This window comes from Rhinopithecus roxellana, chromosome 18, assembly GCF_007565055.1.
Source record: "Rhinopithecus roxellana isolate Shanxi Qingling chromosome 18, ASM756505v1, whole genome shotgun sequence".
Taxonomy (NCBI): Eukaryota; Metazoa; Chordata; class Mammalia; order Primates; family Cercopithecidae; genus Rhinopithecus; species Rhinopithecus roxellana.
In genome coordinates this window covers 46,019,198-46,046,991 of record NC_044566.1, presented here as the reverse complement: position 1 = coordinate 46,046,991, position 27,794 = coordinate 46,019,198, and the positions used below count along the sequence as shown (strand labels likewise).

The 27,794-nt window shown below is 38.7% G+C and overlaps 1 protein-coding gene across 4 annotated transcripts in view; it reads left to right on the top strand.

Annotated features, from left to right (window-relative positions):
- Positions 1-27,794, top strand: part of LRCH1 (leucine rich repeats and calponin homology domain containing 1) — a 211,534-nt gene that overhangs the window by 90,883 nt on the left and 92,857 nt on the right. For all 4 annotated transcript variants that reach the window (XM_010358099.2, XM_030922141.1, XM_010358098.2 and 1 more), the window contains exon 2: positions 8,916-9,060. In XM_010358099.2, coding sequence (XP_010356401.1) covers positions 8,916-9,060 — 145 coding nt within the window. The remainder of the gene's footprint in view (positions 1-8,915; positions 9,061-27,794) is intronic.

The following is a 27,794-nucleotide window of genomic DNA, read 5'->3' as shown; positions in this document are numbered from 1 at the left end:
AACTGGTATGGATTTCGACTTTCAAGATGAGATCTTCTCTTCGGACCATGAAACAAGATGTTGCAAATGAGGTTCCCAGCTGTCCTGGTCTGTCAGCACGGCTGCTTGATGGTTCTCAGCACGGCTGCTCGATGGCTGTGGTGGCTGATAACTCAGGATGTTGTTGCTGGAGAGTGGGGAACTCGTCCAGATCCTCCTGAGACACCACTTTCCTTTTTCATACAAAAACAACACTGTCCTTCCAATCGTGCTGATTGCACACCAGATTCCATTGACTGTTTCTCTACCCTACCCTGCTTATTTTTATTCATCTGGCTACTTTATTTTAGGGATTTGCAAAGCTTATCTTGGCAGCGGTGACTCTTATTGTTTTATTTCTGGCTGTTCGGCTTTCATGTGAATGCTTCCATTAAGAGGTGGACGTGGGGAGGACGTGGTTCTGGGGTTCCGGTTTGCTGCCTAGGTATGTTTGCACAGATAGAGCTGTGGCGGCCCAGCTCCGCGCTGCAGAGCCAGACCCAGGCTGGGATTCCAGCAGGAAAGGACAATGCCCATCATGGGTTGGATGGAGGATATGTGGCACTAAAGACATGTGCTCTTCTTTCTGGAGAAAATATTAGGGGCCTGGCCAGAGGTCACTTACTTTTAGTACAGAGCTATAGAATCTTTTTGATGCCTGGTGACCAGGCACCTGAAATGGGTCAGTCATTTTTTTGTCTGTTTTACAAGCTATACCCATATGAACAACTGATGTTGCCTGTATGCAGTTCTATGAGGCAGAATCAGTAGATTCAAGACAGGACTTTGGTGTCACACAAAACTGGATTAGTTCTTGGCTCTGCCACTGACTGACTCTGTGTCCTTGGGCAAGTTACCTAACCTCTCTGGTGTTTAGTGCCTGCATGTGATTAGGAATCGTAACAGCACCTGCCTCACTAGGTTGTGATGAGGATTACATGAGGAAAAAAACCCCACAAATTTTCTGTAATCATGGACAACTCAAAATATGCAAAACTCCATATTCCAAGTCAGATTCTTGTTGCTCTGATTGTATCAGAAACTAACTGAGGAGTTCAGAGTAAGAATCTAACCTAGCAATGCTTAATTCCGGATTGGCTAAGATTTTCTTTCCTAAATTAGGTTATTTCTCAGGTACTAGCCTGGTATCCAAACCACACCCTTTCTGGGAACTACCTCTGCTCTTAGGACAGCAACATCTGTGGAGGCTTGGTTTAGGTAGAGAAAGCAGAAGTAGGTTGTGTCATCTGTTCACCTGGCTTTCCCATAGCACACTGGGAATCAGCTGGACATCTCAAGAATCCTCATGTCCAAGTTTCTGGCTATGAACCCCAGGCTTTCAGATGTTAAAAAAACTCTCCAAATGATTGCAGTGTGCCAACAAGATTGAGAAACAATACACGCATATTTTGTTTAGGGAAATAGCTCATAAGCCGATTCACTAACACCTCTATACAAGCATATTGATAATAGAATTAGAGCAATAAATAACAAAGACAAACACAAATTCTTTATCAGCATGTATCTCTAGCTTTTAAAAGCTTACTTGTCTTTCTGTCACTCAGACCCTACCACCTTTCACAGCCCCTTGCCCATTTGCCCACTCTTATTTGGTTGCCGTTGAAGACAAAGATACTAATTGCCTTTTTAACATTTTCCTGTTATCTATGAGTTCTTATTCTTTCTGTCTTTCCTGAGTGGGAGAACCTTCATTACTCACACTTTGATGTATCTGTCATTGTTAGTGGTGCTTCCGGCATGGCTCTGCCCTTTCAAAGGCAGAGTTAGGAATGCTCATATCTCTGTGAACCATGAACGGACTGCCCTCTCATGTCTTTAATTCAACTAAGTCCTAGATTCATTCCTTCCTTTCTCTCTTTTTCTCTCCTCTTTAAAGAGGGACCAGACGTTTTATTTCTTGGTTATCAGGACAGAAAAAATTTTGAACATGTATGTATATCTTTCACTCCCACTATTTGTAAAGAGATTATCTATTCTGGATTATCAGAGTCAAAACATCTTGATCCAGACTCACTTCCACTTCCCTTCTAGGTGTCTTCCCCATGGTGGGTTCTCAAAGACACAAGATGATTTCCATATCAGCCTAAGCAAAGCATCAAAAAGCAAACATGCCCTTTTTTTTTGCACCCTCTTCCTCTCTTCTGTTAACAAAGTTGAGGATTAAATGATACTCAGAGAAAAAGCAAGTCATATATTTGGAAGCCTATTCATCAAAATAGTGTTTATGTAAGGTTAATACAATCAGCAATTCAAGCCAAGCTTCATGTTGTTACTTCTTGAGTTAAGCCCATCAGCCGACCTATTTTTTTCAGTACTTTCCTTTTTCATCCGTGATTTTCATCACTTTCTTACCTTCCGGGCTTATACGAAGACCATGTTGACTTTATTGTGGTTGAATTTTGGGCACATAAAAGTGCAGTGAAGATTTAATTGCTGTATCCTCCTGATAATAAAGCTGGTCTTGCTTGGCATTATTCCATGGAGAAAGAGTGGTCTTGTGTGGGGAGCTCTGTCCATCTTTGGCGTTGGTCACATAAGTGACAGAAGCTTTCAGAGTCTTAGTTTTGTCATCTTTAGGTTGGTGGGGCTACTGCTGCTGCATGGAGTGGTTTAAATGAGGTGCCAGATGTGAAGCTCCAGTGTCGGGCTTGAATTGGTCAATGCATGACAGACTTTGCCAACTGTCATTCATCTACCTTCTCCCAAATGCCTAGCTCTTTATTTGTACCATTTTTAAAGCGCAATTAGGGCATCCTGCCTTATGTTTCATTCTGGTTTGCCTCATCTTACTTTTCAAAATTTAAACTCCTTGAAAGTAGGCCTGAAGTGGTTTTCCATTTCCGTAGATACTCCATCCTTAGTGTACATTGAGGATGCATACCTAATTCAGCACGGAGTGAATGAAGCTAAACAAAGAAAAAAGGAAAGCTTTTGTTTTTCTGTTTTTCTGTTTTGTTGTAACTTGGGCAATGCTGATCTGGGGAACTGTTTTTGTATAGCCAGTGAAAGTGTCTAAGCTGTGTGTAGATTTTATAATATAGTTTCATCCTTGTTAATGTAGAAATTGTAACACAAACCCAAGACAACAGGGGACCCATTGCATAGGTGAACTGTCACTAACTCGGTGGACAGTTGTTCTGCCTGTTTGTCCAGCATTGTAGGCCTGGGCATGGCAGAAGCCCACTGTTACCTTATAACTTTATGAATGTGTAATGTGTAGCCTGGCTCCTTTCAGAAAGGAATCCTAAAAAAGTACATATAGAATAGCATAATTAAAAACAAGATTTAAAAGAGATCAGACACAACTTAAAATAATGGGAAAATATAGGCTGTATCAGGTAAACCTCCTTTTCCTTTCAGCTAGCAGGACTAATCTCATCCCTTGAGAGGCTCTCACCAGCCCTTAGCACAGCGGCTTCTGGGATACAGTCAGACAGCCAGAGAAGAAATTACTTGGAAGAAAAAATGCCAGAGTTCCCCCTCAAAACTGGAGATTATGGAGGAAAAGATAAGAAGAGGAGAGAGCAAATATAATCTGCATTGTAAATAGTAATGAAAATACCAGACCGATACGCTAATTAGTGCAGTATTCTAGCACATTTTTAGCAAATGGTTATTAATGATGCCATTAGTAAGTTTAGCCCAGAATTGAATATTAGCTGAATTTGTAAGTCATTTTGTAACTCACTTGTCTTACCATTACATTTTTCCCAAGTTTGAAAACAGAACACTTTTAAAATTCAGATTATATGATGGAATATATATTCTACAGTGAAATGTGAAATTTATTAACATAATATGCCAATATTTAATTACAGTATTGGTGGGTTTGTATTTTGTAACTTCTTGTGATATTTAACTGCTGCTAATAATTATGATGATGAAACAAAATTTCTTGGATTTTGAATATTTTTGACTTAAAATATTTGAATTCAGAATAAATTTGACTTATTCACATAAATCTTAGCTCTGAAAAGAATGTTAGAACTCATTTAGTTTTATATACTTCAATATTACCTATTCAGAAACAGAGGCCTAGAAAATTGAGCAACTTTCTCAAACATTTCAGGTGGTTGTAGATTTAGAACTAGTCTTCTGCTCTCAGGTTAGAGTGGTTTCTATTATTAATTTTATGCCTCGTTGTCCTTTAAAAGGTTCAGAGCTATGTGACAGTATTTCTACAAAAATACTATTTTCTTCTTGCTTAAAGAAACATTAGTGACACTGAAATCACAGAAACACTCTCATTACCTGAAGTAGTTCTTGAAATATTCTACACGCATATATTCTATATCTTTTTCATTCAATTAGATAGTATAGTTCTAGCCATTCTCAGGAAAGGTAAAGTTTGGAATGTAAACTGGACCCTCAGTGGAACTTCCTTTGAGTTGAACCTGAAGGAAACGATAACATACAAGTTTCCTGGGCAAATTTCCAGCCGTGTAGCACATCAAGATCACTACGGCTAGTAAAGTGTTTCAAAAAGAAAGAACTCAAGTGACTTCTGGAATTCTTTTCTATTTAGATTCTAAACATTCGTGAAAGGAGGCTTGCTTCAATATTTTCCTTAATTTAATATGAGGAAATTCACAGTTTGCTCTGGCCTCTTAATTCTTTTTAAGTGAAACGAAATTCTTTGTGCAGAGAAAGAATAAGAATGCTGATGGGCGAATGAGACAGAGATATGTATAGACACATACACACAATTACATATGTTATATTGTGTATATATTACATATCACAATCAAATAAGCAATGCAGTGATATTTCTAAAGACACAGAAGTATCTACAGTGAGAAGTCTTCCTCCCATTCACTCCTGTCTGCCTAGCCAGAGATCCTTTCTCCAGAAACAACCACTTTAAACAGTTTCTTGTGTAGCTTTCCGAACGTAATCTACTTATATTTAAATAATTATGTAAATATTCATTAAAACCCAGAAACACTATATGCACTGTCCTGCAACTGTTTTTTTTTTTAAACATTTAGAATCTATTTTGAAGTTTGTTTTGTATCAGCACATATAGAGCTGCCTCATTCATTTTTGTGGCTGCATAGTATTAGTATTCCATTATGGAATATAATGTTTAATATTACATTCCATCACACAAAATAGAATTAATATTTTATTAATATCAATTGATTTAATTTTAGCATATTTGTGATGTTTGTTAATGGTATATTAATACTTAACCAGTCCTGTATTTTATTTGCTTTCCATCTTTTGCTCTTTGAAAGCATACTGGCCAGGCGTGGTGGCTCACGCCTGTAATCCCAGCACTTTGGGAGGCCAAGGTGGGCAGATCACCTGAGGTCTAGGGTTTAAGACCAGCCTGGCCAACATGGTGAAACCCCATCTGTACTAAAAATACAAAAATTAGCTGGACGTGGTGGTGTATGCCTATAATCCCAGCTACTCAGGAGGCTAAGGCAGGAGAATTTCTTGAACTCAGAAGGCAGAGGCTGTAGTGAGCTGAGATCACACCACTGCATGCCAGCCTGGGTGACAGAATGAGACTCTATCTCAAAAAAAAAAAAAAAAAAAAAAAGAAAAAAAAGGAACCAGGCTAAAAAAATAGGTCATTTGCATATGTATAAGAATATCTGTAGATAAGAAAGACTGCTAGGTTAAAGTGTATGTGCATTTGTAATATTTACAGATATTACTGAAAAATGTCCTTCATTCACATCACCATGGCCTCAGTATTACAATGTGTTTATCAGATTTTTTTATATTCACCATTCTAATAGATGAAAAATACTATCCCATGTAGTTGTAATTTGTGTCACTCTAATTTGAGTGTGGTTGATCCTTTTTTCATATGCTTAAGAGCCGTTCGTGTATCATTTTCTGTGAGCCATCTGTTCATATCTATTTTTCTTTTCTTATTTACGATTTGTCTTATTTCTGTCAACTGTAGAAACTCTTTCTGTATATAAAAAATTTGCCTATTGGGTTTATGAATTGTAGAACTTTCCATCCTGCCCTATTCCTTGATTGTCATAAATGTTTATGGTGAAGATTTTGATTTAAAATGCCATACTTTTGTGTGTGTGTTGAATTTGGCACTCTCACTTTATACTATTCATACAAAGCCTTCCCCATTCTGTGATCATAAACACAACCCATGCTGTCCTGGTGCTGTTACGGCTTTTCACAGATCTCTCATTCATCTAGACTTCATTGAGATAAAAGGTACGAGATAGGTAGTCATCTTTTTTGTTGTTGTTGTTCATATTAGATGGCTATTCAGTTTTCTCAAACTACTGGCCTTGTGTCTTTTCCCTGCTGATTTGAAATGCCACCTTTATTACATACTTCAGTGGTCCCCAACCTTTTTGGCACCAGGGACCGGTTTTGTGGAAGACAATTTTTCCCCAGACCGGAGTGGGGGATGGTTTCGGGATAACTCAAGTGCATTACTTTATTGTGCACTTTATTTCTGTTATTACTACATTGTAATATATAATGAAATAATTATATTACACCATAATATAGAATCAGTGGCAGCCCTGACCTTGTTTTCCTGCTCTAGACGGTCCCATCTGAGGGGCATGGGAGATAGTGACAGATCATCAGGCATTAGATGCTAACAAGGAGCACGCAACCTAGGTCTCTTGCATGCACAGTTCACAGTAGGGTTCGTGCTCCTATGAGAATCAATGCCCGAGATGATCTGACAGGAGGCAGACCTCAGGCGGTAATGTGAGCAGTGGGGAGCGGCTGTAAATACATATGAAGTTTCACTTGCCAGCCTGATGCTCACCTTCTGCTGTGCAGACCTCTACCAGTCAGGTCCATGGCCTTGATTTCCATATGTATGTCTCTTGACCCATTTCCCATCTTAGTAATTCATGCCATTGACCTTCCCATCTATCCACCACATTGCTTTATGATGTGTTTTTAATATCCAGGAGAGCTCATCCTCTCAGGGCTCTTCTTTGTTGAGAAATACTTTACTATTTTCACATTATTTTACCGTGAGATCTTTAGAATCAACTTGTGTAATAACCCCCAAAAAATTTTTTAAATTCTGGAAGTATTTTTTTTGTTTAAATTGGAAGTGCCTTAAATTATACAGATATAATTGAGATAATTGTCATCACCTTTTAAAATTTTGCCTTAGTAGCATTTTGAAGTTTTTGTCGTATAAATTTTGCATATTCCCTAAGATTTGCTGGGGATTTTGCCCTTTTGCTATTATCATAAATTGTATGTCTTCTTTTGTGTCATTTTGCTGGTGTGTGTAAAATATATAAAATATCCCTTAATAAGGTTGTTTAAATATTGTACTCTACCAAATGCCTTTTACATATCCTTGAAGATAATCATACTATTTTACTTTGGTCTGTTTATAAGGTGAATTGTTTTGATAGTATGAGATCTTTGTATTCCCTATGCTCCCATAAAAAAGGATGATTTCATGTCCTTTGCAGGGACATGGATGAAGCTGGAAACCATCATTCTCAAAATTATTCCTTAAAAGTTTGTTAGAATTGTCCCTCTGAAGCTAACTAGTCCTGATTTTGCTTATTTGTGTATTTATTTATTGGAGGGAAGGTGGCTCTTTAACATCTATTTAATCTGTGATATTGACATATTTACATTTTCTGTGTTTTCTTTGGCTAAGGTATGGTTCCTTAAGTATATGTTACGTATTTACTGATAATCTTCAGTTACTGAGTCCCTCCTGATACAGGGTGAGGTTATCTACTATTGTTGAGTTGTTTTCAAAAGTGGTGGTTCTTTCCTAATATTCTATGTTTTATGGAATTTGACAGTCATGTCTCTCATTCATTTTGATATTAAGATATTAAAGACTATTTAGATGTTAAGATATTAAGGACTATTGCATAATTTTATCATTGGGATGGTAATACTGTAGGCCATACTGTATGGTTACACTGTTCTGGGGACTATGATTGCTTTCTTTGGTACATTTGCCCAGTGGTGTCCAGTTTTACTGCTGATTATGCTTCATAGAATCAGTTCTTTTTTTTTTTTTTTTTTTTTTTTTTTTTGAGACGGAGTCTCGCTCTGTCGCCCAGGCTGGAGTGCAGTGGCCGGATCTCAGCTCACTGCAAGCTCCGCCTCCCGGGTTCCCGCCATTCTCCTGCCTCAGCCTCCGGAGTAGCTGGGACTACAGGCGCCCGCCACCGCGCCCGGCTAGTTTTTTGTATTTTTTTAGTAGAGACGGGGTTTCACCGTATTAGCCAGGATGAGAATCAGTTCTTAATAGACACAATTTATCTCAGTCTTATAAGCTCTCAGTAATTCTCGTGAATAAAATACTTGGTTATTGTCTGTTATGTGTTCATTTATAAAGGATGTAAAAGACATGTTCCTACAAAAATTAGCCAGGCGTGGTGGTGCATGTCTGTAGTCCCAGCTGCTCGGGAGGCTGAGGTGGGAGGATCACCTGAGCCCGGGAGGTTGAGATTGCAGTGAGCTGAAATCATGCTACTGCAGTCCAGTACAGGCAACCAAGTGAGATCCTCTCAAAAAAAAAAAGCAAACTTGAATTAATAATTTTGGTAAATATATATGTATTCTGATATGTTAAAGGATAGCATTTTCCATACTTGTCTGGTAGAATGAGTTGTAAATAAAATAATTTTTAGATACAGTAAAACGTTCTTTAGAGAGCTAAAAAGTTTTAGTGGTATTTTTGCTTTTCCAAATCCCACATGTTCCAGAATTTGGCAAGGAAATAGAAAAAGGAAATAGAAATCACAATGCTGTAGTAACAGAGGTGCAAAAAAAAAAAAATGATAATGTTGGTCAAAATGTATAATGTTAAGAAAAACTGTGGTTAATACAAGTATATTGATTTTGTTCAAATTTTATTGAGAAAATACTCTCTCCTTTTCTTATAGATTTATCTAAGAACAGACTGGTTGAAGTTCCAATGGAATTGTGCCATTTTGTATCACTGGAAATTCTTAATCTGTATCACAACTGTATCAGAGTCATTCCTGAAGCCATCGTTAATCTCCAGATGCTGACTTACCTGAACTTGAGGTAGGTTAAACGTAAAAGGTGTAATCAAATTCAGTGAAAGAAATAAACAACTTATGCTTTCATTTCTATCCATTTTTTTCCTTCTTTGCAATTCTTGATTTTCCTTTGATGTAGATCCTACAAAGATGTTTTAAGTAATAACTTTTCTAAAAATTTGTAATGTTGTTAATACTGCTTTTGGTGCAAGACTTCCCTGAATGTCAATATGACAAGGTTTTTTTTTAAAAAAAAATGATTTATATCATTTATTCTCTTTGTCTTCTTGGTATTTGTAAGGTTGTAATTGTGTTGTCTTCAAGTATTCATGTAGATTTTGGAGGAGGAAGTATAAAGGAAGTGAAAAAGAGTTTGGTTGTTGGGACAGACAAGGATCAAAAAAAAAAAAAAAGAGAGAAAGCCTGGGTGAACTTTGGCAATTATTGATAACATTGGGCTTTGCTACCTAGTACTAATTGAGCCCATTCACTTTAAGCCTTCTTAAGAAAGTTGAGGAGCACTGAACAACTCTAGCCAGATATAAAGTTTGCTATCCATCTTTCCATCCCACTAACTTAGGTCAGTGTTTGCTGAGCATGGTTTAGTAATGTGCATTAATTGATTATGTACAACATGGTATTATGTATTAATGCCCCTGAGTAGCTCTGATGTTAAGAAAATCGGTTATTTCAAGGCCTTGGTTTTAGACTTTGCAGCTAGGTGCTCTGGTCAAATTCTAAATCCTTTCCCCATATCTGGGATGTCAGGAGAGGGAGAGAAGCTGTTTTATCAAATCTATCTTTACTGTGAATACAAGATCCCCAATTGCAAGCCTGAAGGTAGCCTTTTCTCATGTCAGTTGTGTCATGTTGGTGTGAAAGGGGAGCAAGGCTTGTGTTGAGTAACAGATATACCTGACATCAAAGTTCAGAAAGTTCAACGAACCAGGTATAATGTCAGTGGTTTTTTAGTTTTGATTTAGTTTTGATTTAGTTGGCTACCGAAAATTACTGGTTTTCTCTTGTTTTCCTTGCAGTCAAAAATGAGTTTCTGGCCGGGTGTGGTGGCTCCTGCCTATAATCCCAGCACTTTGGGAGGCTGAGACGGGTGGATCACCTGAGGTCAGGAGTTTGAGACCAGCCTGGCCAACATGGTGGAACCACGTCTCTACTAAAAATACAAAATTAGCTGGACATGGTGGCGCATGCCTGTAGTCCCAACTATTCAGGAGGCTGAGGCAGGAGAATCGCTTGAACCTGGGAGATGGAGGTTGCAGTGAGCAGAGATCGTGCTATTGCACTCCAGCCTGGGAGACAAGAGCAAAATTCCATGTCAAAAAAAATAAAATAAAATAAAATAAAGAGTTTCCGTTGCATTTCTGTAGAAGTGCTTTTTTTTTTTTTTTGAGATGGAGTCTCACTCTGTCACCCAGGCTGGAGTGCAGTGGTGTGATCTTGGCTCACTGCAAGCTCCGCGTCCTGGGTTCACACCATTCTCCTGCCTCAGCCTACCAAGTAGCTGGGACTACAGGTGCCTGCCACCACGTCTGCTAATTTTTTGTATTTTTAGTAGGGACAGAGTTTCACCGTGTTGGCCAGGATGGTCTCAATCTCCTGACCTCATGATCTGCCTGCCTCGGCCTCCCAAAGTGCTGGGATTACAGACGTGAGCCACCGTGCCTGGCCAAGTGCATTTGTTTTTTTATCAGAGTTGAAAAAAATCCTAGCAGTTTTTTAAGTAGCCTTAACTTCTTTTTGGTTAATAAGGTGTAGGTTACTGTTAGGATCGTCTGGAGGCTCATGTATCTAATCTTCACTTCTGCAGATTTCTGACTTATCTGACCATTTTGAATTTTCTTGCTGTTTCTGACTTAGTAGGGTGTTAATAACCTTGGAATTTCCTGGTGCAGCAAGCATAGGTGTCTATAGAATTTGGATCAGTATCTCCCTAAGACATCTGTACTCTAATTCCAACATATACAGGGGAAAGCATGTGCAGTTTACTTACCTACTCCTGTCCTGCTGTGACATTTTCACTGCTAGTAGTCCTGGATGCAGTAAGTCTATATATTTAACTTTGCATTGTTGTATTTAGTCCATGTTCATTGAGAAACTTTTGGGTATAGATGACATTTTACTTTTACGATGATAGGGATTTTAAAATGCTAATCATACCAGATAATGTAATCTTAAAATGTATATTGTATTTTTAGAACATTAGTAAAATGGTTTTGGTTTCCATGTCACACCTAATTGAGAATAGATTATTGCTGTCTTCAAATGGGTAGGAAGTATACATTGGAGTATGGATCTGAGGATGTTTTAAGGCAAAGATGGAGAATTCATTGAAACTGATGATGGCTGAAGAGGACTATGTGGTATGTTATAAGCAGTGTTTTGTGATGAATTCCTGGTAATGGAAAGGAAAAAGAATATAGAAAGAGGCTGTTAAGCATCTAACTCTTTAAATATTGTTTTCAGTCTGTAATTTTTAGCTTCATGGTTGCATCTGTTTTCTCCCACGTACGTGGGTCATTCTGTTTTTGTTCTGTTTTTCTTTGTCCACTTCTGCTACTTTTAATAATACCATGTCTGAGACCTGTTCTCCCATATTGAATCATGTACTCTTTGAAGGAATTTGACAAATAGAGAAAATATGAGAAAAAGCTTACCTCTTAGAGGTATTGTATAAAGATATAAGAAAAATGTGTGGCTATCCTCTAAACTTTTTGAAAGCCAGATACTATATATACATACATACACACATACACACACACACACACACGCACACACACATAAAATTATTTTTAAAACTTCCTATAAAATTTTTTACTTGAGTATAAATGTACAACATAAAGTAGTAGGCTGGGCGCGGTGGCTTACCCCTGTAATCCCAGCACTTTGGGAGGCCGAGGCAGGCAGATCCCTTGAGCCCAGGAGTTCAAGACCAGCCTGGGCAACATGTTGAAACCCATCTCTACTAAAACAAAAATACAAAAATTAGCCAGGCGTGCTGGCGTGTCTGCCTGTAGTCCCAGCTACTCGGGAGGCTGAGGTGAGAGGGTCTGGGAGGTTGAAGCTACAGTGAGCCATGATTGTGCTACTGCATTCCAGCCTGGGCAACAGAATGAGACCTTATCTCGAAATAAATAAATAAATAAATAAATAAATAAATAAATAAATAAAATAAAATAAAAATATGAATGAGAATAATCTTTAATCAGGAAGCTGGTCCTCTTGTGTTATTCAATTACAAGGCCTTTAATTCCTGTTTGATTACTGGGTGTAGTTGAAACATGTCTTCTAGGAATTGGACCCTTGAAATTGAGATATTTATCAGTTTGGGAGTGATTTGATGTTGAAGGCAATATAGCGTTTGCCTAAAAGATTTATTAGTATCTGAAACAGTGACTGCCACATTTGTTTACTTCCAAATACATAGCTGTATCTAGAAAATACCAGTGTCATCTAATAAAATTGTTTTGAAGTCTTCTCAGATGTTGAATAGTATCATCCACATGATAGTGTTGTCTGTGTGAGTTCTTCCTGTCCACAGACTGCCACCACACTCCCAGCCATCCCCAAGCCTGGTAAGCAGGAGGAACTCAGAATATCATGCCTGTGTGTGATCACGACGTGATGTCTCCTCCACAACAACCAGGGTTAGCCACTGTGGCCTTTTCATGTCTTTTCTGCTCCTCCTGGATATTATTAAGTTAGCAAAATAAAATGTGTATTTGTTGGGTATGGTGAAGGGACGTAGTGGACTTCGTTGACTTTTGGCCTTTGGGGAGAGACTGCCAATCCCCTCACTTGAAAAGTATGCAGAGACTTAGGATGCTGTAAACACACTGCTTTGTAGAAGAGCTAATCTAGTGTTTTTTTCTGCAGTAGTTATGAATGGGATAGCATGCCAAAGAACAAAACTTATATATCCAAGAAAGAAATATATAATCAATGCAGGACATTATCATTAATTTTGACGTATGGGGAAGTCGGTGTGAATTTCTTAAAATTAAATAAACTGTAAATTACTTTTGAGCTCACACTTAAGGTAGACGATATCAAGTATAGTATGATCTGAAAGAGCTTTAACAAATAGGCAAGTTTGTCTGATTTTATAAACAAGTACCCTAAAATACTTTCTTTTCTGTAGCACTTAAAAATTTTCCTCTTATATCTATTAACTGAGAAGAAAGACTTGTTAGATAAAATAGTGCAAAGAAGCTGCTTTTCAAATTTTCACAGATTTTGTCTGTCTATACTTAAAATCAACATGATCTCACTCTATTTAGATTTTTTTCTCCTCTCAATAAATTACATGTAGAAATTCCTAATTTTGTATATTCCAAAGTAGGAGAAATGCCATATGAAGCTACTTTGAATTCATAGGAACCATTCAAAATTGATTACACCTCTGGAGTATATTGTGTATTTCAGCAGAGGAAATAGCCATAAATATTTGATGGTGATAGTGATGGTGATGATAATGATGATGATGGTGATGATAATGATGATGACGATGATGGTGGTGGTGGTGGTGGTGGTGATGATATGTCACTGCCTAACCAGCTTTTTGGCTAATAGGTTGTCTTTAAATGTCAAAAGGCCGCTTGGTGCCAACAACCTCTAGTCCTAAACTAGAGATAAATTTAGTTAGCACATGAAAAAAATCCTTACTGTGAAGTGCAGTTAAAAACACTTACATATTTTTCACATTTTCTCACGTGATAGAAATGTTATGTTTGTGGAAAATATTAATTTATTGCTGTTTATGTAGCCTGTGTTTGAAGGATCTGGGCTTTTAATCTTTGCCTCTTGGTGTTCACAACAAAAGGTTATGTTAGTTTAGTATATGTGCCACTGTGTCTTTTCCTGTTATAAAGTGTCTTAATCCAAGAAATGTGGCCAAGAACAATAAAAATGATTAAGCAAGACTTGTTCCTATAGAGGAACCAACACTTTGAACCTGAATTACACAGGAAAGCCTCACAAAGTTAAAAATCTATTTTAAGATGCTGGAGAGGTTGTTGTTGATGAGCCTCATGAAGAAAATGTACCGTAGGAAAATAAAATAACCCAGACTAGCAAAACTCTTGGCAATAGTAGGAGTGTTATGAATCTAAGAATAGGGACCTTGGTTAAAAAGTCTCATCTCACGGGTAGCGGCTGCCAAGAAATGAAAGTTCTGTATAGTATTTGATCATATTGCTTCCAGAACTCTTGGTGAGTGCTGTTACTTTTCTAGGGTGAAATACACCCAGCTAGGCCTGCTATATTCATTAGAAGTCCCAACCTCTCCCCACCTACTAGGAGTGGGTTCTGAAGCATTGCCTGTAAAGAACAGGGCGGTCTCTTGAACAAAATGTTATCACACCATAAAAGGAATCTGTTTTGGCTGCTTTCTCTGCAGCCTGGCATTCTTTTTGGCTGCTGAACAATGTGCAGAAAGAGCCAGCTTCCTGATGGTCCTATAACCAGTATCCCCACATTCCTTTGGGAGTCACACTGAGGAGTCATCTTGGATTGGGACAAGCGTCTTGCATGCTAGGGTTGCCTTAGAAAACACAGACTTTGTATTTTTTTGTTGTGAACTAAAAATTAAATTTAACTACATTTCTTCTTACTTGTAGAAGAAATGTCTTCTCTCCCTGCACTGACAATTCTAAAGAAAGTCTCAATTGTAGGATGGTGTTTCTTCTCTCTAAAAAAAATGAAAAAAATTGATGGTGTTTTTCTAAACTGGAAAGGAGGAGGAATTTTGTTCCATTCAATACAAATGTGTATCCCACATTCTTTCATGAAGATCTTACCTTATTCAAAGGGAAAATGAGAAAACTTTAGTGTATATATTCATGTATATTTTCGAACTGGTCTTTGGTAGCCAGGTTTTGTTTTGTGAAATGACAGCTCAGCAGAAAGACACCAAAAACACAGTGAACTGAATTGGACTTTGAAAGTGAACTGAACTGGAGTTTGAAAGTGAACTGAACTGGAGTTTGAAAGTGAACTGAACTGGAGTTTGAAAGTGAACTGACGGCCGGGCGCGGTGGCTCAAGCCTGTAATCCCAGCACTTTGGGAGGCAGAGACGGGCGGATTATGAGGTCAGGAGATCGAGACCATCCTGGCTAATACGGTGAAACCCTGTCTCTACTTAAAAATACAAAAAACTAGCCGGGCGACGAGGCGGGCGCCTGTAGTCCCAGCTACTCGGGAGGCTGAGGCAGGAGAATGGCGTAAACCCGGGAGGCGGAGCTTGCAGTGAGCTGAGATCCGGCCACTGCACTCCAGCCTGGGTGGCAGAGCAAGACTCCGTCTCAAAAAAAAAAGAAAAAAAAAAAAAGAAAGTGAACTGACTTAAAATTTGAAAACATTTTTCATAGGATAGCACAGTTGGAAGGGACCACTGGAGTCATCCAGTGCATGTGCATGGCCAACCATGTGGAGTTTAAGCTTTGCCTTTTCTAGTGCTCATTGAGCGTCTGTTATCAAGGTGGAACCGGTAGCCAGTGGTCCCTAAAATTATTAATGTGTTTATAAATTATTGTGCCTGTAAAATTATGTCCGTTGCCATTGGTAGCTGACAGGCTTTATGAAGTGTGAATGTGTGAATGATTGACTGTTTCTTATCAGATTCCATTCCTTTTAGGATAGTTCATACTTGGCATAACTTCCAAAGAGGATTTTCCCATTATTACATATCACCAGATCATAGCTGTTGTTTCAGATCAGTGTGTGTATTGAAAAAAAGAACAGAGCGACACAAAAGGGATTTTATGACTTTGATAACTAGAGTACTGTCAGAATTTGTTGGTTTTGTTTTCAGTTCTGTTTCTGATCTTTAAATAGAGTTGTTAAGATCTTTGTGCAGCAGGTTAGTGCTCTGGAACTGAGGTAAATACCCACTCCTAATTCCATTGTATATATTTTTTTGTTTATATTATTGTCAAAGTTTATTCTGCCAGCCCTAAATGAACAAGTTCCAAATTGCATTTATTTGTCTAACGAGACAGATAAAAAGCACTGTGAAACATTGCCATTTCATCAATAATCAACTTACTATATATCCTCTAAGAACACTGCACTTTACCAAGTCCTATAACAAGTGCAGTAGAGAAGAAGAGAGAATTTTTTTTAAAAAAAAGAACATACATATATGAAAGGTGTGGATTTCGGGGATCATCACCACCACCACCACTTCCCCGCTTCCTCCCTCCCTCCCTCCCTCCCTTCCTCCCTTCCTTCCTTCCTTTCTTTCAAGACAGGGTCTTGCTCTGTTGCTCAGGCTAGAGTGCAGTGGTGTGATCACAGCTTACTGCAGCCTCGACCTCCCTGGGCTCAGGTGACCCTTCCATGTCAGCCTCACTAGTAGCTGGGACTACAGACATGCACCACCATGCCCAGCTAATTTTTGTGTGTGTTTTTTGTTTGTTTTTGTAGAGATGGAATTTTGCTATGTTGTCCAGGCTGGTTTCGAACTCCTGAGGTCAAGTAATCTGCCCGCCTTGGCCTCCCAAGGTGTTAGAATTTACAGATGTGAGCCACCATGCCCAGCCACCACTACTTCTTAATAGCTAAATAGGATTTAAGATTTAACCATCACACTATCAAATCTGAGCCCTTCAACAACTCTTAACTTTAGATAGGATATCGGAAAGTGGTTTATCCCTAGGCTACACTATTTCGTAATTAATAGAAATGAATGGGATATATTTCTTTGACATTTTATAGGTCACTAAGCACTTTCACCTCTGTTATCTTGTTGAACATGATCTCTATTGCATTCCATGCTCCTTAGGACAGTTTTATAATTGTGAAAATAGATATTAGGGATTTTCCAAGGGAACAAAATAAGTATTTAAACAAAGAAGGCCTTTGTATTTTTAAAATTTCTACTGTAGCTATAATTGGTTCTCATTTTTATTTCTAATACTATAAATTTGTACATTCTTTCTTTTTCTTTATCCACTTTTATAGAAGATGGTGTGTTTAAATAACTTTTTTTAAACTTAGCTTTTGATTTTAGATATTTTGCTCATTGATTTCTAGTGATTTTTTCTTTTCTTACAGGAGCATTTAAGTCCACAGTTTTCCTCTGTATAGTGCTTTAACTGACTCCTAAAAGTTTTGCTGTGCAGTCGTTTTTAATCACTCCCAGTCTTTTCTACTTTCCGGTATTACTTCTGTGGCTTGTGAGTGTTAAATTTCTTTTTTATTTTCATTTTTGGTGGGGGGCAGGGTCTTGCTCCATCGCCCAGGCTGGAGTGCAGTGGTGCGATTATGGCCCCCCACAGCCTTGACTTTCAAGGCTTAAGCTATCTTCCCACCTTAGCCTCCCCAGTAGCTGGGACTACAGGCATGCACCACCATGCCAACCTAATTTTTAAATTTTTTTATAGAGATGGAGTCTCACTCTGTGGCCTAGGCTGGTCTCAAACTCCTGGACACAAGTGATCCACCCACCTCAGACTCCCAAAGTGCTTGGATTACAGGCGTGAGCCACCACACCTGGGCTAAATATTTATAGAACAGTTTTTAAAATTATCTCTAAAAGTTTACTTTTAATTTAGTTATATTGTGTCAGAGAATATTTTCTGTTTGAAATAGATTCATTTAGATTGGTCAAGTTTTGCTATGTATAGTTAATTTTGTAAATATTCTACATATGCTTGAAAACAATATATGTTTTCTAAGTTTGGTATGCAAGGTTATAGTAAGTACAGCAAATTTAACATTTTAATTTGGGGCTTCACATTACCTCCATCGTAACACATTTTGCATCTGCAGGTCTGCAGGCAGAGATAACCTGGAAAGGTACGTTAGACAAGGCACCTGGTACTCTTTTTGCCTGTTGCAAAATTGTTCACAATTTTTTTCTGATACTCTGAATACTTCAGATTTGTTTATTTATCAAGACATGTCGAGTCTCGTTCTGTCACCCAGGCTGGAGTGCAGTGGCGTGATCTTAGCTCATTGCAGCCTCCACTTCCCCAGTTCAAGCAATTCTCCAGCCTCAGCCCCCCGAGTAGCTGGGATTACAGGCGTGCGCCACCACACCCGGCTAATTTTTGTATTTTTAGTAGAGAAGGGGTTTCACCATTTTGGCCAGGCTGTTCTCAAATTCTGGACCCCAGATGATCTGCCCGCCTCAGCCTCCCAAAGTGCTGGGATTATAACCGTGAACCACTGCGCCCAGCCCAAATACTTCAGATTTTTATCACCACATACAAGAATTGTACACCTTCATGAACTATTTGAACAGGTCTGTAGGTAGCAAAAACCAAAAAGAATGAAAAGAATATCAGCAGTGATATTCAGTGGGGATGGTGAAATGTTTCCTTTCAGATCGTGTGTCCTAAGAACTGGGAGAGCTTGTTTGTGTGTGGGTGGCTGTGGGGGGTGGCACTGAAGCAGTAGCTAGTGTTTTAGGGCAGTTCATTTACTTTTGTTCAATCAATAATTTGAATGGGTGACCTTCAGGGTATTTAAGTAAACTGTTATGAGGTGTGGCCCCTCAAGTAAATTAGTCCCAGAACCAGACCGTTGTGACCTCAGTACCAGGAGGAGAGAACAGCCTGGGATTTTCAGCAGAGGCAACCTTTGAACATTTGATCACGGTGCCAAAAATCTGCAAGCAGTTGTTTACAGAATTCTTTTTTTTTTTTTTTTTATTTAAGTTCTAGGGTACATGTGCATAACGTTCAGGTTTGTTACATATGTATACTTATGCCATGTTGGTGTGCTGCACCCATCAACTCGTCAGCACCCATCAATTCATCATTTATATCATGTATAACTCCCCAATGCAATCCCTCCCTCCTCCCCGCTCCCCATGATAGGCCCCAGTGTGTGATGTTCCCCTTCCCGAGTCCAAGTGATCTCATTGTTCAGTTCCCACCTATGAGTGAGAACATGCGGTGTTTGGTTTTCTCTTCTTGTGATAGTTTGCTAAGAATGATGGTTTCCAGCTGCATCCATGTCCCTACAAAGGACGCAAACTCATCCTTTTTTATGGCTGCATAGTATTCGATGGTGTATATGTGCCACATTTTCTTAATCCAGTCTGTCACAGATGGACATTTGGGTTGATTCCAAGTCTTTGCTATTGTGAATAGTGCTGCAATAAACATACGTGTGCATGTGTCTTTGTAGTAGAATAATTTATAATCCTTTGGGTATATACCCAGTAGTGGGATGGCTGGGTCATATGGTACATCTAGTTCTAGATCCTTGAGGAATTGCCATACTGTTTTCCATAATGGTTGAACTAGTTTACAATCCCACCAACAGTGTAAAAGTGTTCCTATTTCTCCACACCCTCTCCAACACCTGTTGTTTCCTGACTTCTTAATGATTGCCATTCTAACTGGTGTGAGATGGTATCTCATTGTGGTTTTGATTTGCATTTCTCTGATGGCGAGTGATGATGAGCATTTTTTCATGTGTCTGTTGGCTGTATGAATGTCTTCTTTTGAGAAATGTCTGTTCATATCCTTTGCCCACTTTTTGATGGGGTTGTTTGTTTTTTTCTTGTATATTTGTTTACAGAATTCTTAGGACCAGCCTGGAGTCCTTTCATTCCACCTTGCATGATAAGATCGGTAAAGGAAGTCTTACTTTCTGTATTCCTTAGGAGTCACTAAGTTTTTTAACTTAGATTTTTAGGATCCCAGAAGGAAATATCTGCTGCCACAGCACTTTTAAAATACATGATCAATGTTCAGGTAGGATGTAGGTGATATCATTGGAGAGAAGTTGACTAGTCATGTTAGACATAAAGTCTTAGGATTTACAGACATTTTGTATTTTCTCAGAGCTTAGAACAGGGTCTTGGACAGAGCAGGAACTCAGCAGGTGTAGAAAATAATCGACTTTTCAGTATTTGACATGATAGCGCCTTCCTCTGTTGTCTTTGGTCACATGCTTCCCTGGTCACTTTTCTACTTCTTCCTGTTTCTTCTCTATTACAGTATCTGGATATTATTTCTCTTTCTGCAACTTATTGCTAGAATGCCCCAAAGCTTTGGTCTTAAATTTCTCTCCAAGACCTTATGCCTCTTGTGTCTCAAATATATTCTTTATCCCTTTGACTCAGTTGAGCACTAGCCCTCATCTCCCCAGTTCCCTAATATTCAGTTCCTCTTAGATGTCCTAGTGACCTTCAAATTCCAGTATGTGTTAGACTAAGCCCATTTTCTTCTTTTCCAAATTAGTGTATCTTCGATCCTTGCTTCTGTTCATGCTCCTACTGTTTTTCTCCAGCACCCCAGGTCAAAATCTCAGAAATGAACTTTGACCCCTTTCCTCTATTCATTTTTACATAAATCAATCATTAACTACTAGTTCCGTATCTCACTGCCTGCTGCTTGGAATTCTGTGCCCTCCTTCCACTGTTTTCCTGGTTTACCTATACTTTTTATTCCAGAGTAAATGAGAAAAGGCTGTGTGCTGTATAGAGGGGAGACCACAGACTTTGATCTAAAGCCTGACCTACCCGGTTTCAAACCTGAACACAGAGACATTCACTAGCCAGGCAGCTTAGAATGAATTATTTAAATTCTCTGAATGTCAGTTTTTGTGTCTGAAAAGTGGGAGGTCATAGTACTTATATTACAAGATGGTTGTGAATATAAATCAAATACTTGTCTTAGCGCCAACACAGTACCTTATACGTAATAGCCAAGGAATATTTGTTGATTTGTTGAATTAAATTTTGTGGCATGCTGTGTCATCATGCAAATTGCTATACGGGTTAAGAAACAGTGGCAAAAGAGCTAGTATTTGAGTAAAGTAAGTGGATTTTTTAGTATTGTTGGCAAAGAGTAACCTCTTTGTGTAAAAATATTAGAACACTAAAGAAGAATCTAGTTATTAGTAGTTTTCAAGTTATGCAATAGAAGCTCTCTGAAGATTCATTTCTTTGGAGGGATGTGTAGGAAAAAAGGATGTACATACACTAATATCCACGCATATTAATCTATATTACACATTCAAACATTTCTTGAAATAAATGGAGAGGAACGCGTCTTCAAATGGTAAATGGCAATATTCAGGCATCTTAATTTTTATTATGAATATTTTTATTACCTTAATGTCCTTGGGTAAAAATTGATCTCAGACTGTGCTCACCTAAGTCAGTATCAGTATCCCTTTCCTTTTTTATGGGGGAAAGATGTTAAAGTAAAAAATATATATTTTTGGCCAGGCACCGTGGCTCAGGCCTGTAATTCCAGCACTTTGGGAGGTTGAGGTGGGCAGATCACGAGGTCAGGAGTTTGAGACTAGCCTGACCAACGTGGTAAAGCCTCATCTCTGCTAAAAGTACAAAAATTAGCCAGGCGTGGTGGTGTGCACCTGTAATCCCAGCTACTCAGGAGGCTGAGGCAGGAGAATCACTTGAAAATGTATATATTTTCTAGGCTTTGGGAGGTGGTAGGAAGAGAAGCAAAGTAGGAATACCTTCCTGATAGTAGGAAACTAGGGTTGATTCCATCTGGAACGTAGTTCCGAAAAGTGGGAGAGTTCTCTCCACTGCCCATGTATTTTTCCTAGTCATTTAGTGACAGTTTCCTGTGTGCCAGGAGCAATGATCTGCACAGTGGTATTTTTCAAGACCCAGAGCTTAGGTGGCTACAAGTCGTAATACTTAAAACCCCACGTCTACACTGTCGCCTCTAAAAGTGTTTGAAAAATTAATATTTTTGCTGGTATTAGATATTGAGTTCTCTTTGAACATCCAAAACGCTCTTTTTTTGAAAGCTCAATTGCTTTTGAGCATTCAATTCCATTTTAAAATAGAGGAAATTTAAAGCAATAGTTTTTACAGCACAAAATAGGCCTTGATCTTTTGGAATTGAAAAACTCTTAGAAGAAAGGAGAGAAAATAAGATAGAGCGAGTTATCAAAACTGCCCTTTGAAATCTAACTGTAAACATTGGTAGCTTACATTGGTTGCTGACCGTTGGGGAGATACACACACACACACACACACACACACACACACACACACACACACATATATAAAGGAATATTTTGAGCAGTGGTTTATTTATACTCACGAGGAGATAGGCTGTTATTGTGGGAAACCAGTTCAGTTGCACAAGGCCAAATATGGTGCAGGTATGCACAGGAAAATGCACAGTGAAATAAATGACGGTTGCAGAAATTTGCCTGAATTCAGACTCACTTTAGACACTGTTTTGTTTTCTTGCTTTTCTTGCAGTTCTCTTTTCTAAAGTTAATCCTTTACCTTCTCAAAACATGGCTTTTATGTGTATGGAGTGTGAAATTGATTGGTGTAGCTTTCAAGACTGGTTTCAGATTCAATTGAAATGATGATTCTGTTTTTCTAGTCTGAAAACATTGTAAGTCTTCAAGTGATTGCCACAGTCAGGTTGTAGTTAGCATAATTGCTTTCAAAGTTAGATTTAAACGTAGGCTCCCAGATTTAATGTATATTATTTAATTAAGAGTCTATGTAAAATATAAATATATAAGATAATAATAATACATCTCTGTCCGAAAAATTAATGTCAAATGTTATTTTTTAGCTTTACATTTAAGCGTAAAGATAGTCTCTATTTGATTTTTAGCTTTATAGCATCAAATTACAGTTGACCGTGGTCACCAGGCAACTCAAAGCAAAGCTTTTGTTGTTGTTGTTGCTCATTGTCTCCGACATGTAATTAATGATGGTGGGATGTAGGGGGAGGGCAGACAATGAAGGGGAAGCACTCAGTCATTAGGGGAAACAAGGGTGAAACATTTTGGCGTGGTGGATTTTTCAGAATGGAACAAGCAGGAGAAAGGAAATGGTTCTCTACGGATATTGTTCACTACTGTGTGCCCCTAAAGACAACAGTCAGGTGTCATATGCAAAACAGCAAAAAGTTACTCCTTTAATGAGAAGCTAACAGGGTATTCATAAAAGAGCATAAAAACAAAATTAGGTGAGGTATCCTGTGAAAAGGAAACTTACTAGGCTAAAGTAAAATAATTGCTGTTTACTGTAGGTCAAGTGCCAAGCACAGACAATAATATTCAAACCAACAACGACTGGATCCTGACTAGCTCCCTTCCCTTGCTGAGACTCAGTATTGGGTAAGCCCAGAGTATCCACGCTGTGAAACCTGCCCAGCTTTCTCTGTGACTCTCTAGATTCAGGCCTGTGTCATTTCCTTAATAGTTCTGTGATGGTTGATGACTTTACATCAATAATTCCATTACTAATTTGAAAGCAAGTAGTAAACAGAGATTGCGACCCCTGGATATTCATGCTTTTCCAGCGAAATGGCAGGATCCTGGACTTAGGAAGGATGAGAGAAAATGTCATTTGTAGGATTATATCTTGTAGTCTTGGTTATCCAGATTGGAATTAGATACATGGTTTATTTGGGCCTGAAATTTTATAGCCCAGCCTGGTTCACCCTGGCGTGTCTGAGCAATCATCTTTATTTTTAATTGGTATATGTTTTCAATGAGGGAATCATTAAACCATATTTTAAAAGTGGCTGAAATTTTAGCTATTAGTATATACAATAAGTAAAATTAATAAATGAGTCATGCACCACATAATGACATTTCGGTCAACGATGGACCACATATGACAGTGGTGTAGATTATAATGGAGTTGAAGAATTCCTATGGCCTAGTGACATAGGCGTTGTAGCCACATCTTAACATCTGAGTGTAACACGTTACCCTCTATGTTTAGATGTGTTTAGAGACAAAAATACTTAACACTGTGTGACAGTTGCCTACAATATTCAGTACAGTAACCTGTTGTACAGGTTTGTAACCTAGGAGCAATGGGCTATACCATAGAGCCTAGCAATGGAGTAGGCTAGACACCTAGGTTTGTGTAAGTACTCTCTGTGATGGTCACACAATAACACAGTGGCATAATGAAGCATTTTAAAGCAGGTGTCGTTGTCATGAAGCAACATGTGACTGTACAATAGAGCTGAGCACACCTATGCTCTTTCTGGTCACCTCGTCGCTGCTTTGCCACATTAGTGGCTGGGTGAGGTTTAATTTTTATACATGGATGTGGTGTTGGGCTAAGCACTTTCACATCTATAATGTCGTGTTAGGTAGGTCTTACCGTCTCTGTTTTATAGCTGAGAAAACCAGAGAGATTAAATGATTTACCTGATTTGTGGCAAATCATCTCTATGGTATTTGAACCCGGGTCTTATAATTTCACAACTGGTGGCCTTTCTTTATTTCTTGCTTAAAAATTGGCGTGGTCTGGGAGGGGCATTCTCTTGACAGTCTGAAAGGTTTTTATAATTGATGACTTTTCTGCCACACCAAGCAGTCAATTGAGTAAATTTGTTATATAAATTTTTCTATAAATTATTTTCTAAGTGAAAATAATTTTCTGTATTCTGTTAAGTGAACCCATTCACTGAAAATACAGAGGTATATTCCAGTAGAATTTAAAAATGTAGATATTCTGCTCTGTTAATAAAATCACCTGTAAGAACGTAGCATGTCTTTATAATCACATATCTTAAGGAAAATAACCTTTTGATAAACCAATAATAAATAATATCAGATACTAAGATTGAGACTCAAATTATGGACATCAATAAGTGCCATAGTCAAAATCCATCAAAATAATACTCTAAAAGTAAAACCAGAAAAAGTGATTTGGTTTGTAAATTCCTTAATTTAGGAGTTAAGTGAGGGATAGTGGTACTTGAAGCCAAGATAAATGTATCCTGCAAATTTAGGCTGCCAAGAATATTTAGATTATATTGAGCTGCCTTATTTCATCTTTTTTTTTTTTTTTTTTTTTTTTTTGAGATGGAGTCTCGCTGTCACCCAGGCTGGAGTGCAGTGGCCGGATCTCAGCTCACTGCAAGCTCCGCCTCCCAGGTTCATGCCATTCTCCTGCCTCAGCCTCCCAAGTAGCTGGGACTACAGGCGCCCATCACCACGCCCGGCTAGTTTTTTGTATTTTTTAGTAGAGACGGGGTTTCACCATGTTAGCCAGGATGGTATCGATCTCCTGACCTCGTGATCCACCCGTCTCGGCCTCCCAAAGTGCTGGGATTACAGGCTTGAGCCACCGCGCCCGGCGACCTTATTTCATCTTGAAATGATGAAATAGACAAATGAATCTAGCAGGAAGTCATTTAACTGAAAAAAATGGAAGATGAAACATTCACAATTCACAATAATATGGATCTGGTAAAAGCCCACTACCTTCCCTCTCTTTCTCTTTCCTCCCCACCCTGATCTTCAACCCAGACTCTGCAGGGACAGTGACAAGAGACAGGTTTGGGGCAGGGGTGGGGTGTAGACTTGGCTCTGGTGATGTAGCTTGTTAGATACAATATGGCCTTATTTTCAAACGTTCTTTCAGCATAGGGCCTGTTTATAGCACCAAAGCTACAGAAGACCAGGGTTGTACGATAGTGGATTGTGGCCTGAGGCACTTACTTGCTGGAGAAAAATTGCTGCCAGACGAGTGGTTTCAAAAAGCTGAGGCTGCTGCTGTGGTTGCTAGTGGGTAGAGGATTAAAGGGAATGCAGCTTTTCCTCTCCTGTCTAAATATTTGCTGGAGAGCAAATGGGTTTTTGTGTGCATGTGTATTTCCTTTTTCTATTGGGGAAATTACAACTAATACAGGAACATCCTGTGATAAAATATATGAAGTAGAGGGAACAGATGGATGAAGTCAAAGAAATGTGCCCCAGGTCTGTAGCATGCTGTATGATGACTAAATTCTTGGCATGGTGAATTGGTAAGTCTACAGATGATTAACTACAGTGTAAACAAGAAATGTATGGAACATGAATTTGAGATAGGCCATTCCATCAGCAGCTTTTAGTGTAAAAAGCATCCATTCCCATCAAAGAGACCATGAATGTTTTCATAAGCCTAAATTTTATTTTATTTTAAGTAAGTACCCACCCTGGAAGATTTCCAGTGAGAATAAACCTATGTAATCTCAAATACTCACACATCTGAATGAGCAGAGCTTTCTTTGTATTTCTTAAAGTAGTATGATGCATGACTCTCCCGATTCCATGTCTGCTAATCTGGTTAGATCCCTGCACCAATTAGTGAGACAGATAACTCAAAGAGGGTAACACTGAGTTTCCAGGCAAAGAAACATAAGAAAGATCTGAACTTGTAATTGTTAACTCTGCCAAAAATAGGAATGTAGAACTTTCTTGAAAATACTGATCTTTGTTCTCATTACCCCTCTGCAAAAGGAGGTTTATGTATGGCTCCACATTAACAGACTTACCTTATTGCCATTTTTCATCTGCCGATCCTCACTTTAGAAAATTGCATATTAACAAATATTTCACAACCACAAATTACATTTCAAATTATTTACTTGCAACCTTTTAATAAACCGAGTTCTTTTTTCTGGAGGAGCCTTTTTTGGAGCTTGAAAAAAGCCCTCACAGCAGGGTAACAGGAAGACCCCCTCCTCCAGCCGAAAGAGTCCCACTGAGCCCCTGCTGGTGAGAGAGAGCCCTGGGAGGGCCGTGAGAGGCAGAAAGACAGGCTGCTGGCCCTAGCTTCTCCCTTCCGCCACCCCCAGAGACCAGGAGAGAGTGCCAGTGCGGGCCCATTGCCCTTATTCCCTTGGTCCAATCCTGCTAACCAGGGAAAGTGAAGAGCTGACTGGTGCGTTGCAAGCCAGGAACCTACCAGGAGGGCTCTCAGTCTCCTCCCTCCTTCTGCTGGACCCTCTTAGAGAAAAATCTGCCTGTTTCTGGAAATAGCTTTTTCCATGGATCTGCACAATGGAGAGAAGATATGACTGTATCTTTTCTTGCTAAAACATAGTTAATGGGTAATTGAGTGCCTAAAGCAGGAGAGATATCAAGGTGTTGACAAGTGCGTGCTCAGATTAGAAAGGTTCTTTCCACAGCACAGCACCTGCTTTTTTTGAGCCCATCAGGTAGAGATGCCCTTCAGTTAACCAGATTCCTGCCCCCTCTGAAGGGGGGGAGTCAAACTTCTAATGGAAGAGTGACATATATTCAGAAAAATGCACAGATCGTAAGTATACATCTCAAAGAATTTTCACAAATAGGAGCACTCATGTAACACATATCCAGGTCACATTTATCATTTTCTAATGATGTTTCTTTCCTGATGATAAAAGCACTTGTAGGAAGTTTGGAAAATACATCAAAGTATAATAATGGAAATAAAACCATCCATTGTACCTGTACCCCAAGAGGAGTACTGAGAGTATTTTGGTGTATTTCCATTCTGTCTGTCTCTCCACCTCACATACACAGATACATGCATGTCTATAAATACACTCACACAAGAACACAACTTCTGAAACTTTATGCATGTGTGCACAAACACACAGCAGTTTCATTAAATAGTTGCACTGAATGACATACAGATTTTTAGATGTTTCACTCTGTAGTTGTTGGCTTCAGCACCAGAAGGGCAGAGAGAGAAAGGGAAACTGAAAACCATCTGTCTTTTTACTTGGTAACAGGAAAAAGGGGCTTTTTGTGGGTGAGGAAATTGGAATAAATGGCTGACATATAATAAGGATGATTCGTAGATTTTATTTATCCAATATTTTCCATGTCCATGAAAACTAAGCATTGATGATAGAAAGTTCAGAAACTTCTGGGTAGAGACCCTTTTCTTGTAGAGCAGAGATGAGACATCAACTTAGACTTTTTTGGCTACTCTGTGGAACTGAACCCCTCTGGGCTGCAGTTCCAGTTTGCCAGAAGAGCAACTTTTCTTTCTTTTTCTT